This window comes from Oncorhynchus keta, chromosome 12 (genome assembly GCF_023373465.1).
Source record: "Oncorhynchus keta strain PuntledgeMale-10-30-2019 chromosome 12, Oket_V2, whole genome shotgun sequence".
Lineage (NCBI taxonomy): Eukaryota > Metazoa > Chordata > Actinopteri > Salmoniformes > Salmonidae > Oncorhynchus > Oncorhynchus keta.
The window spans coordinates 13597443-13611690 of record NC_068432.1 but is presented as its reverse complement, the minus strand read 5'-3'; the positions used below and the strand labels follow the sequence as shown (position 1 = coordinate 13611690).

Genomic DNA, 14248 nt, shown 5'->3' with positions numbered 1-14248 from the left:
GCTGAGTGGTCCTCTTGTTGGAGTGAACCCATCCCACCATTGAAGTAATGTGTCTAGTTTACATCTATCTCCCTTTTCATTACTGGACAGTCTGTCAATCCAATGTTATTTACCAGGTTGAGGATCATGTTGAGTCTCTCCAGCTCACAGTCCAGGATGATGTTGTACTCCTTCTTCTTCTCTAGGTCCTGAACCACCTTCAAGAAGGCCGTCTGATCCATACCACTGTCCAGGTTCACTGATGTCACCTGCCATGTCTTCTCTGCTGCAGTGTCCAGAATCTTCTGGAGTACTGTCAGGCCTAAATGACAAGACAAACACCAAAGGTAAATACTAATTAGTCTGGGCATATTTGAGTAATTAAACCAAACTTAGGTCTATATATATTTCTTTTCATCCTTTGTAGCCACTGAAATTGCATTTACACCTGCTTACTTGACTTCACCTACTGTATGGAGCAAGTCACAACAACGTTGTGAATTAAAAGAGTTGATTTTCAGCTTCTATAGTAGAGTGCCTTCATAAAGTACTCACACCCTTTGACAGTATGAATTTAAAAAGTATTACTTTAAGATTTTGTGTAACTGGCCTACACACAATACCCCAAAATGTCAAAGTGGAAATATATATTTTTCAAAAATGTATTACAAATGAAAAGCAGAGTCAATAAGTATTCAACCCATTTGTTATGGCAAGCCTATATAAGTTCAGGAGTAACAATGTGCTTAACAAGTCATATAATAAGTTGCATGGGCTCACTCTGTGGATAATGATTGAACATGATTTTAGAATGACTACTTCATCGATGTACCTCACACATACAATCATCTGTAATGTCCTTCAGTCGAGCAGTGAATTTCAAACACAGATTCAACCACAAAGACCAGGGAGGTTTTCCAATGCCTCTCAAAGAAGGACACCTATTGGTAGATGGGTAAAAAACAAACAATGAATATCCCTTTGAGCATATTAATTACACTTTGGATGGTGTCTCAATACACCCAGTCACTACAAAGATACAGGCGTCCTTCCTAACTCAGTTGCCGAAGAGGAAGGAAACTGCTTAGGGATTTCAATGGTGACTAAAACAAATACAGAGTTTAATAGCTGTGATAGGAGAAAACTAAGGATGGAACAACATTGTAGTTGCTCCACAATTACTAAACTAAATGACAGAGTGAAAAGGAAGCCTGCACAGAACCCAAATATTCCAAAACATGCATCCTATTTGCAAGGCACTAAAGTAAAACTGCTAAAAATGTGTCAAATAAATGTACTTTATGTTCTTAATACAAGACATTATGTTTCGGGCAAATACAACACATCACTGAGGAATGCTCTCCATATTTTCAAGCATGGTGGTGGATGCATCATGTTATGGGTATGCTTGTCATCGGCAATAACAAGGGAGTTTTTTGGGGGGACAATAAAGTGAGGGGCGCCACCAACCCAGAAGATTGGGTGATCTCACTCTCCGGGGCCAACTTGAGTAAAGTCTTTAATCAGGTCAATACCCACAAGGCTGCGGGGCCCGATGGTATTTCAGGGTGCATTCTCAGGGCATTCGCAGAACAGCTAACCGATATACTCAAGGTCATTTTCAACCTCTCCTTGTCCCAGTCTGTAATCCCCACATGTTTTAAGATGGACATTAGCCTTCCTGTTCCCAGGAACTCAAAGGCTGGGTTTCTGTACAGCACTTTGAGATATCAGCTGATGTACGAAGGGCTATATAAATACATTTGATTTAGATTTTTTTTGTGACTCTACACAGATCCACTCCCATACAATCATCATATACGCTGCTGCTACTGTTTATCATATATCCTGATGCCTAGACACCTTAGCCAAATACATTTAAACTCAGTTTTTCACAATTCCTGACATTTACTCCTAGTAAAAACGCCATGTCTTCGAGGTCAGTTAGGATCACCACTTTATGTTAAGAATGTGAAATGTCAGAATAATAGTAGAGTGACTTATTTCAGCTTTTATTTCTTTCATCACATTCCCAGTGGGTCAGAAGTTTACATACACTCAATTAGTATTCGGTAGCATTGCCTTTAAATTGTTTAACTTGGGTCAAACGTTACGGGAAGCCTTCCACAAGCTTCCCACAATTAGTTGGGTGAACTTTGGCCCATTCCTCCTGACAGAGCTGGTGTAACTGAGTCAGGTTTGTATGCCTCCTTGCTCGCACATGCTTTTTCAGTTCTGCCCACAAATGGTCTATGGAACTGAGGTCAGGGTTTTGAGATGGCCACTCCAATATGTTGACTTTGTGTCCTTAAGCCATTTTGCCACAACTTTGGAAGTATACTTGGGGTCATTTGGTCCATTTGGAAGACCCATTTGCGACCAAGCTTTAACTTCCTGACTGATGTCTTGAGATGTTGCTTCAATATATCCACATAATTGTCCTGCCTCATGATGGTATCTATTTTGTGAAGTGCACCAGTCCCTCCTGCAGCAAAGCACCCCCACAACATGATGTTGCCACCCCCGTGCTTCACGGTTAGGATGGTGTTCTTCGGCTTGCAAGCCTCCCCCTTTTTCCTCCAAACATAATGATGATCATTATGGCCAAACAGTTATATTTTTGTTTCATCAGACCAGAGGATATTTCTCCAAATGTACGATCATTGTCCCCATGTGCAGTTGCAAACGGTAGTCTGGCTTTTTTAATGGCGGTATTGGCGCAGTGGCTTCTTCCTTGCTGAGCGGCCTTTCAGGTTATGTCAATATAGAACTTGTTTTACTGTGGATATAGATACTTTTGCACCTGTTTCTTCAAAAGGTCCTTTGCTGTTGTTCTGGGATTGATTTGCACTTTTCACACCACAGTACGTTCATCTCTAGGAGACAGAACGCGTCTCCTTCCTGAGCGGTATGACGGCTGCGTGGTCCCATGGTGTTTATAGTTGTGTACTATTGTTTGTACAGATGAACGTGGTACCTTCAGGCGTTTGGAAATTGCTCCAAAGGATGAACCAGACTTGTGGAGGTCTACAATTCTTTTCTGAGGTCTTGGCTGATTTCTTTTGATTTTCCCATGATGTCAAGCAAAAAGGCACTGAGTTTGGAGATAGGCCTTGAAATACATCCACAGGTACACCTCCAATTGAATCAAATGATGTCAATTAGCCTATCAGAAGCTTCTAAAGCCATGACATCGTTTTCTGGAATTTTCCAAGCTGTTTAAAGGCACAGTCAACTTAGTGTATGTAAGCTTCTGACCCACTGGAATTGTGATACAGTGAATTTTAAGTGAAATAATCTCTGTAAACAATTGTTGGAAAAATGACTTGTAATCATGCACAAAGTAGATCTCCTAATCGATTTACCAAAACAATAGTTTGTTAACAAGACATTTGTGGAGATGATGAAAAACGAGTTTTAATGTCTCCAAGTGTATGTAAACTTCCAACTTGTATAACTGTATACTACCACCGTTCGAAAGTTTGGGGTCACTTAGAAATGTCCTTGTTTTTGAAAGAAAAGCACTTTGAAATAACATCAAGTTAATTAAAAATACAGTGTAGACATTGTTAATGTTGTAAATGACTATTGTGGCTGGAAACTGCTTTTCAAAAGATATTATGAATAGCTACATAGCCGTACAGTCTAAAAAAGGCCAGTTTTATTGGTTCTTTAATCAGGACAACAGTTTTCAGCTGTGCTAACATAATAACAAAAGTGATTTATAATGATCAATTAGCCCTTTAAAATAATAAACTTGGATTAGCTAACACAACGTACCATTGGAACACAGGAGAACACAGGAGAACACAGGAGGTGGTTGCTGATAATGGGCCTTTGAATGGCTATGTAGATATTCCATTAAAAGTCAGACGTTTCCAGCTAAAATAGTCATTTACAACTTTAACAGTGTAGACCATGTATTTCTGACTCATTTGATGTATTTTAATTCAGATTTTTTGTTGTTGTTGCTTCTCTTTCAAAAACAAGGACATTTCTAAGTGAAGTTTTGAACGGTTGTATGTATGTATGTATGTATGTATGTATGTATGTATGTATGTATGTATGTATGTATGTATGTATGTATGTATGTATGTATGTATGTATGTATGTATGTATGTATGTATGTATGTATGTATGTATGTATGTATGTATGTATGTCGATCCAGTATCCCTTCACATTTTAAATATGGTACTGGTATTGACCCTGTATAGTATACTTGCTTACTTTATCATGTTCTTATTTTTATTTCTCCTGTGTTTTGGTTTTAACTTGTTATTTTTAGTTTTACATTGTTATTGTTACTGCATTGTTGGATTTAGAGCTTGCAACAAAGGCATTTCTCTGTACATGTGCATGTGCCATTAAAACTAGAGCTAAGCACAGGCAAAATCCCACAGGAAAACCTGGTTCAGTTTGCTTTCCAACAGACACTGGGAGCCAAATTCACCTTTCAGCAGGACAGTAACCCATAACACTGCAAATGTACATTGCAGCTGATTACCAAGATGTCATTGAATGTTCCTAAGTGGCCTAGTTACAGTTTTGACTTGAATTGGCTTGAAAATCTATGACAAGACGTGGCTGTCGAGCAATAATCAACAATCAACTTGACAGAGCTCGAAGAGTTTTGTACCTTCCCGGTGTGCAAAGCTTTTACAGATATACCCGGAAAGACATGCAGCTGTAATCACTGCCAAATGTGTTTCTAACATGTTTATTTTTATATACATTTACAAAAAACATTAAAAAACATGTTGTTTTCACTTTATGGGGTATTGTGTGTGTGTGTAGATGGGTGAGAGAAAAAAAAAACAATTTAATCAATTTGGAATCCTGGCTGTAACAAAATGTGTAAGTCAAGGGGTGTAAATACTTTCTGAAGGCACTGTACATACTATGTGTACTCTTGCCTTTAAATGCACCTTGGTAAATAAACGGGTATTATAAATAAATTCCTAATGCTTTTTGATCAGAAGTGGTTTGTTTAGCACAGTGCCACTGCATAGAGGGAACAGAGGATATCACCGAGCTAAACAGCAGACTGTGTGCGAGGCAGAGCTGCGCAGGTTGTTTTCACACCAGTCACCTGAAATCACTGTCACCACACCTAAAATTGACAGCCAAGCTGAGGCACCATGCTGCTGTCTGCATGCCTATTTATTCTCCTCCACCAAATTATATGTGCTGCTTCGTATTAGCTTTCCCAAAGGCCCAAAGTTTAAAAAGGGAAAAATTTAGCATTTCAAATGCCCCCCGTTTAATACTGGAAATGGAAAGGCTAGAGTATTTTGCAATGAGGAAGACAAGGAGGAAGTATGTTTGAAGACAGTTAATCTGAAGACATTATGCAGTTGGGGGTGATCATAGTAAAAAGTGGAGGGAACTACTTCAGTGGCCCCCCTCTCCCCTTCCTTCCCCCATTCACGTCTCTTCTCTCCTTGAGGAACACGGCTTGGAACTTGGATGGGTGACGTGCGACTGCAGCTGAACCATTTGAATTAATGCCTTTCCTTCCCTGTATCAATGCCTTTCCTTCCCTGTATCAATGCCTTTCCTTCCCTGTATCAATGCCTTTCCTTCCCTGTATCAATGCCTTTCCTTCCCTGTATCAATGCCTTTCCTTCCCTGTATCAATGCCTTTCCTTCCCTGTATCAATGCCTTTCCTTCCCTGTATCAATGCCTTTCCTTCCCTGTATCAATGCCTTTCCTTCCCTGTATCAATGCCTTTCCTTCCCTGTATCAATGCCTTTCCTTCCCTGTATCAATGCCTTTCCTTCCCTGTATCAATGCCTTTCCTTCCCTGTATCAATGCCTTTCCTTCCCTGTATCAATGCCTTTCCTTCCCTGTATCAATGCCTTTCCTTCCCTGTATCAATGCCTTTCCTTCCCTGTATCAATGCCTTTCCTTCCCTGTATCAATGGCTTTCCTTCCCTGTATCAATAACACCAGCACATCAATATTCCCCCCATATAAATTCTCTCCGATTTATGTTCACCCGTATGTTTAATGATGTGGTGGAGGAAGTGAGGCTTGGGTTTTCTTTCTCGTGTGCCCTTCTGTTTATGTAAATCCGTTTTGAAGCAGAAGTATTAGCATGAAAATAAGGATCTTCTGTTCTGAGACATTGTTTCTGACATATCGTACACTCCCCTACACATTTAATGTACTTGGACAGTGAAGCTAAAATGTTTAATTTGGCTCTATATTCCGGCATTTGTCTTGATAAAATGTTTCATATAGAGGTGACACTGCAGAATGTCACCTTTTATTTGATGTTATTTTCATACATATTTTTTACCACTTAGAAATGAAAGCACTATATATACACTTGAAGTCGGAAGTTTACATACACTGAGGTTGGAGTCATTAAAACTTGTTTTTCAACCACTCCACAAATACCTTGTTAACAAACTAGATTTGGCAAGTCGGTTAGGACATCTACTTAGTGCATGATACAAGTAATTTTTCCAACAATTGTTAACAGACTGATTATTTCACTTATAATTCACTGTATTACAATTCCAGTGGGATAGAAGTTTACATACACTAAGTTGACTGTGCCTTGAAACAGCTTGGAAAATTCCAGAAAATTATGTCATTGCTTTAGAAGCTTCAGAGAGGCTAATTGAAATGATTTGATTCAATTGGAGGTGTACCTGTGGATGTACTTCAAGGCCTACCTTCAAACTCAGTGCCTGTTTGCTTGACATCATGGGAAAATCAAAAGAAATCAGCCAAGACCTCAGAAAATTTGTAGACCTCAAAGTCTGGTTCATCCTTGGAAGCAATTTCCAAATGCCTGAATTTCCAAATACTCCTCAAAGAGGCCCCCATTCACCTTTATCTCAGGGCCAGAGTGACTGTCTTCAAATGACATTTTTGATCAAAACAGACAGCCTCCTACAAAGTACCACTGCTAGGCAATCTTGTTAAGGCAACAATTAACAATAGAGCTAAAACAAAAGTATCAGATGCAATTTAAACACCACCTTCAGCTCTGACCTGAAAATGACCAACCTGATAAATTACTTTATAATTCATCAGGTTAGTAGGCTACTTAGCATTTTCATATGTTATAGTATAGAGGCAATTCCAGGCATTGTAAAAAGGCAAGCCGCCACCTTTAGGATTTGGTTGGAGGATCGCATTCAACTTTTAGGTGCCTTCACCTCCACCTACTGTACTGGTGTTTGACCTACCAACATTAAATTCTTCTTATGGTAATATAAAATTATTAGCCCTCTCAACAACAAAAAAACACCACCCCATTCCACTATTTAACCCTATCTAATCCTCCTCCAGACCAACGTTCTGAGAGGACAGAACCCTCCGAACTCTGTCTTTCTGCCCCTGAGAAAGGCAGTTAACCCGGGTGCCGATGACGTGGATGTCGATTCCGAGGGGTTTGGTTAAATGCGGAAGACACATTTCAGTTGAATGTATTCAGTTGTACAACTGACTAGGTATGCCCATTTCCTTTTACCACTCAACACCCCCTGCAACTGTTTTGTAGTAAATCCTCGTAATCCTAAGTACTTTTCAGCTGGTGCCACCACAACCTCTATTTTCTGTGACTTCTGATCCATTTATGCAGTACAATTGACAAACATGGCTATGAATGCTAAAGAGCCCACCTTACTGAAGCACATACTCTTCCCATCGCTCTCTGTCTACTCACAGGAATCCTTTCAGTATCCTTCACCTTGCAACCATCTTGCTCTACCACACTCTTCACTGCTTCGGCATACAACACTTTCTCTACTACTCTAACCCTGGCAACCTCAACCTGCCTTTCTCTCATTGGACACCACGGGTCTCCAGCCCCATTGGCACCCCCACAACTTTCTTCACCGATACCACACATTCCTTCATCTCATGCCCTCCTGCACACTTTTCTTATCTAGGAATCTCTCTTCTACACACTGCTGCAACATGCACATAAACATGACACCTTAAACATTGTAGTATTTCAAAACAAAAGCTCTCAAGGGATAACTTACACTTCCTAACTTGTCCTTGTCAGGCAAAGACTCTACATCAAAACACAGCAGGACAGACAATCCCTTCTTTGTTTCCCCACGCTCTCCACCGGGGGTCTGCATCGCACCAAATGGCGGGCATCACAGACACCGGCAATATTACATTTCTATTCCTCCTCAACACTCTATGCCACCTCTGTTATCACTTCTTTCAAAGGCGCCCTGCTCCGGAGAGCAAAGAAAGTCACATTTCTTGTCCCTAATCACGTGATCCGTAGCACCCTCGCCGTCTGGACTGAAGAAACACAATAAATCATCACTATTCCACTCCGAGTTACTCTCACCAACTCAAATGTTCCTTACACCACATATGGATCAGCCAAAATGGAAGGATCGATTCTCGCTACAAATCTCACTCCCACTGAGCCAGAATTATCCTTTTCCTCGGGACGAGGCCCGTCCTCACCGCACGTACTACATCCATACTTTCGGCAGGTTCCATCTCTGAGAAACGAGAACCTGTATGCCTCTTTTTGCACTTGGCACCAACCTTCCTCACCACACCGCTTCCCTCTACACTCAGCTCCTTCTCAGCAGTCATCACTGTACCGCCCCCACAATTCATTTGTCCTCAATCTCTTCACGTTCACTTTCCTTCTCTAACTCTTCCCAAAGTTCTGTGCGATCCTCCATTCCGTATTCCCTCAAAACATAACTGCCTTGAGCAAGGTAGTTAACCCCTAACAATTGCTCCCTGGGTGCAGATGATGTTGATTAAGGTAGCCCAACAAATCCTCCTTGGCATGAACAAAGTGGGAGATGATTTCTTTAGTTGTGATGTGGGAGAGATTGTTGTTGTTTTTCTCTGGCCCTCTGTTTATAGTAGTATATGTTGTCTGAATCAACCAGTGGGCGACCTCAGTACCAAAGTCCTCAGAATTCTCTCTAAAACAACAGCTTTGTTCAGAAGGAAGAGCATAAGATGACATGTAGGTCTGAGTAAAGAAGAAATTAAATATAGATCTCTTTCTACACCGCATATGATTTGCATAAACATTAACAATGCATATCATTTACCAAAAATACCCAAGTACACCCAAATGGAGATCATACATTTGGAACCACAGCAAGCTGCTGCCTTTCTATATCAAGCTATCACTGCAGTCGATGTAGTAATGCACTCATACAATTAGTCACAGCTTTTAATTTGTATGCAGATAGAGCAATTACATCATGCATTCGTGATGCACAGGGCTAAGACTTTTCCTGGCCATGTGACCTGACAAGGAAAATCTCCTAGTGATGTGTGCTATGTATAATAATTTTGCCTTTGCATTCACTAGCAGTAAAAACAAAATATTTCATGCTCTGAGAGAGATTGAATGGTTATCTAAGTCTGTTATTTTCTGTCATATATAGAAACAGAAAGTGACGTTTTTCAAATTTTAGTTGCGACATGGATTACGCAACAGATGACAAAACTAGGTTGTCAGAAGTGAGGTTTAAATGCAATTAATGTGAATTAAAACACTATGTCGAATCACATTTTTAAACTGCCTCTGCTCGCCTTGCAATACACTTCCTGTCGTCTCTGTACAGGCACATGGAGCTCATCTCAGCAGCTGTGAAATTGTCTCACACCGGAGAGCAAACCAGCTTTATCGTCCACTGAGCAGCACTAACCTGCAGATAAACTAGGGAGACAAACGCTGTGCTCCCTCTATCTGTCTAGCGCTAGCAACACGTCACACCACTGCTTCAGTGAAACGGAAGAGATCAGTGTTGGGATTGGCAAAGAAAGCAGCCTGGGCTCCTATCGGTCCCTTTCTCTGCTGCTTTCACAGACCTGCCCATCACAGCTCCTCTAAAATGTCGCACAAACCCAAATTCAATTTCTGCACTGTCTCTATTTGTGTAGTGTAGATTTTTTAACCCCGATATACAGTGCGGATTTTGGTCTTTATAATATAGACCCTGTCTAGGTTAAGAGGCTGAGCCTTTGTTGCGAAAAACAATAGCGTTGTCTTCCTTTTCACTATTGCAAACATATGTGTAAACTAGCAAGGAGGAGCCAGAAAACTGGATTACAATTATAAAGAGTCACGGAAAACAAAAGATACCATACAACACAAAAAGTAAAAAACAAGTTAAACCTTTTACGGTCCTCTTGTAGTCTGTGAGGGCAATCATTAGGGCCAGGACGATACCAGTATCGTGATACTAGTTAGTATCTAGGCAAGGAATTTAACTTCTTTAGAAATGCAGCCCTAATGTTGTAAACAAACATCAGGACGTTGTTGTCATCCAGAGTCACATGTATTTATTTTCCAATCTATAACACACAATACTTTACATTCAGAAGGTTTTTAAAGGACCAAAGAGGTTAGGTCTGCTTCATGTTTGAAGTTCAGTCATGGGGGAAAAAAATATTGTGAAACTGCTATCGTTCCAGCCCTAGCAATCATACTGTAATGTAACACTTAAAGGAAAGTGGGATACCTAGTCAGTTGTACAACGGAATGCAATCTTCCACATTTAACCCCTCTGAATCAGAGCTGCCTTACACTTACATCATCTGCATGCGGAGAGCAGTTGTTGGGGTTTAACTGCCTTGCTCAGGGGCTGAACTACAGAATTTTACCTTGTCAGCTCAGGGATTTTATCCAGCAACCTTTCAGTTACTGGCCCAATGGTCCTACCCACCAGACTACAGGGAATCATGTCTTGCCGTATGGTTACAAAACTGTTCTCTGGAGTCTAGCCTTGAGGCCTCACACTACGGAGCAGGGCAGTGTGGCATCTCGAGGCCTGAGCTCTGGCTTTAGTGTTAGAGTAATGCAGGAGTGATTCATCTCTGGTTATTTCCTGAAGAGTACATATGTAATGTAAGCCTCAGCGCATGCACACACACACACACATTACACAGACACATAGTCACAGACATAAACATTGGAGTGAAGTTCCCTAAAAGGCTTAAATAACCACTGACTGTGCAGTGCAGTATCCAGGCAACAGGGCTTGAATCAATGGCGGTGAGGGGGGTGTGTCACTCGGATGTGTCATGAAGAAGTCGACAACCTTGAGTTCCTTGTCCAAGACTAAAGCGCTACGGCTAGATAAACAAATCGATGGAGCATTTGTCCCGCTGCATGGATCTCCCCGGAAATATACAACAACAAGAAACGATCCATTGTCAAATAACCACTTATGTGCAGATCACAGACTGTACATGTTAAAAAATAAGCAAGCAAGTACACATTATGTAATTATATTTGTTCATCTACGGTTCAGACACTTAGGTCTACATGTCCTGGGCACATCCACTGCATCAACCAGACTCTGCATCATTAAGCAGTTCACATCTCCTACTAGCTGCATCTGTTTCTGATGGCACTGAAATTGAGTGAAGGTTACAGTTGAGTGGCTGCAAATTGAAGGGGAACACGCACCAGGGGCTCATTTCCCATAGGAGACCATCGCAGTTAAATATGCCCATCCAAGCACAAAATGTGCATTGAGGACGTACAGTTTACAGAGTACAGCTTACACATCTAGAGGAGCTTCTGGCAGAATACCAAACAACGCATTTAACAAACACAAATACATCCACAGATGTTGTAAAACAATATCACATACCATATACAGCATGGCAACACTTATAGTCAGAGGGGGAAGAGTACAGCAAACTTGAATTGGATGAGTCTAACTGTACAACATTCCAAACCATTTCAATTAATTAATTAACAAATATCAACAATATATCCACAAATACTTCAGTAATATAACGTATCCAGAATAATAGCAATTGCAGAGATGCTTGAGCTTAACATTGATCAACTGTGCTTTATCTGTGTATTGGGAAAGTATGCATCTCTTTTTGCCAAGTAGCCTAGTGTACACTGACTTTCTCAAGAGGTTCCACAAAACAAAAATGACCGAATGATGAGCAGTACCTGAATGTGAGCTGTACATGTAAACGAACTTGGTCCATTTGTAGTGCTGGATCAGGGCAATGAGGGGCTCCTGAAGCTCCGGTCTCAGCTGGATCACAAACTGGTTGTTGGTTTCTATGGGGAAACTGGGTGTCACAAAGCAGACGTGGAGAGCCCCACAGAATGACATGAGCATGTTCATGGTCTTCCTGTCATACAGTCCGATGATGGCGTAGACTCCTTTGGAAAACTGTGAACAAACTGTGGAGAGGAGAAAAGAAAGAATGGGAAAGGTGATCACATCTGATTGCTATGTTTATTCATACAAAAGACTGAACAGAAAGGAAATCGGTGAGACATTAGAATGGGTGAAGGCATACATGTTAACTCTCCTAGAACAGAGACGGGACCGCCTTAAGTAGGCCCGGGGATACATTTTTTTTAAAGGAACTCAGTCGGGGTCTCAACTTACTGTATACACAAAGTGCAAATTCGACATTTGTTTGTGCATCAGCAATTTTTCTCGTATGTCAGTCACTGATAGTCACTCAATTAGCCCGTGTCAGCAAAAAAAAACAAATGTGATTGGTTAATTAGTCTAGCCAGCTTTCTAAGCGTGTAGTGATCATAGTTGAATTACCGACCCGGGTGGCCCCCACTCTCGGATATCATGTGAAAAACTGCAAACATTTCTCTCCACCCTATGGATCAGTAGAATTGCGTGAAATTACTTATGAAAATTCTAAATCTTCTCTCTGCCCAATGGCACATTTTTTGAATTGCAGCAAACTTGCTTTAAAGCAAACATTTTCTTTACTATTCATGGCAAAATTTGTAGACTTGGAGGAAATTACTATAAAACTTAACATTTTTCTTTCTGTCGAGGAAACAGTCCTACTTGTATGAGAACATCATATCAGGAATGCAACATAGTATTATCCCAGCAAACAGGGAACATTTCCAGAACATTAGCTAAGATTCCCATTAAGTTCTATTTAGGGTTTTATCTATTGGGATGATAATGCTTTTGAGAAATAAAAATGTTATTTAATTATTTTAAATGAAATATCCTTGGAATGTTCTCCTAGCATTCACTGAAATGTTGTGCACAACATCTGTACCAACCACCATAGAACATTCCCAAAATGTTCTCATTAGGTTTCCAGGTGATAACACAATGTACCTGTAATGTTTCCCCAGCAAACCAGAATTTGATTTGGAAAGTTCCCAGAACATTCGTCAAGGTTGTGGCAAATGTTTTCGTAACACAAAAACTGTCCAGTTGTTCTGTTGATTAAACCATGTTTGTATGAAACATTTGCCAGAACACATTTTGTCTGTTCTTTCACAGAATGTTTCATTAGGTTGTGAGAACAGTCAGGTTGGGTACATTGTGGGGTCATCACAAAAGATATGTTCCCAAAACCCCAAACCTGTCCTGTTGTGTGAATGATTATACAATGTTTCTTTTAGGCTGCAAAAAAACATTCACCTGATGTTACAAGAACATTCTCAGAACACATTTTGTCTGATATGTAAAGGTTCTCAGAATGTTTCCTTGGGTTTTGGGAACATTGTGGGGATATGACGAGAGTTCCAAAACACAAAAGTGACTGAAACATGGTCCTGCTCCTCTTTTTTTAACCAGCTCATGTTTAAAACAAATACGATGTGTTAAAACACCACTGGAGATACAGCTCAATACTATCTATACCTGCGCCTCTGCTCTAGCCATTTTGTTTGCCTCCCTGTTGTGCTGTCTCTCCGTCTCAGCATCTTCTCTGCTGTCATTATGTGCTTCTTCTTGTTCTCTGTCTGTCTTAATGCCTTTATGTTATTAAAGCCAAGCTAATGACTTAAGATAAATTGCAAATTAGTGCCTGTCATGTCTTTTCCTACCATAAGTTTGAATTAATATTACAGGGCTCCCGACTAACATTTTCCCCTGGTATCACTGGTGCCATTAACTTTTACAGTTTGTGGGACCAGCCCATGATTTTGTCAGACCCAAAATCATGAGTAATCATCTTGTGAAGTCATTCATAGTGCTTTATCAAGAAGTATGATACATAGCCTACTGGGGTATTCAATAAATACATCGTTTCCTCTAACAGCTCCACGCAGGAATGCATGATTCAAGATTTTTGAATGGGCAACTTTAATCCAGTGATTATCATTCATTTTGGGTTGACAATTAGACTATAGTTACTGTCAAAATATAGAGATGAATCTTTATGTGCACTAACTAATATCCAAGCTGGTCATTAGAAATAGACATTGATTTGAAAAGGTCGTAGAACGTCCATATATACATTTACAAATGTAAAAAAGATCGCCCAGCGCTGGGCGAGC

At 40.4% G+C, this 14248-nt stretch overlaps 1 protein-coding gene across 2 annotated transcripts in view; it reads right to left on the bottom strand.

Annotated features, from left to right (window-relative positions):
- The window catches only part of LOC118391023 (glutamate receptor 1-like), a 91101-nt gene that overhangs the window by 42093 nt on the left and 34760 nt on the right, over nucleotides 1-14248 (bottom strand). For both annotated transcript variants that reach the window (XM_035781943.2, XM_035781944.2), the window contains exons 3-4: nucleotides 11918-12157; nucleotides 114-301 (exon numbers count right to left, since the gene is read on the bottom strand). In XM_035781943.2, the coding sequence (XP_035637836.1) occupies nucleotides 114-301; nucleotides 11918-12157 (428 nt within the window). The remainder of the gene's footprint in view (nucleotides 1-113; nucleotides 302-11917; nucleotides 12158-14248) is intronic.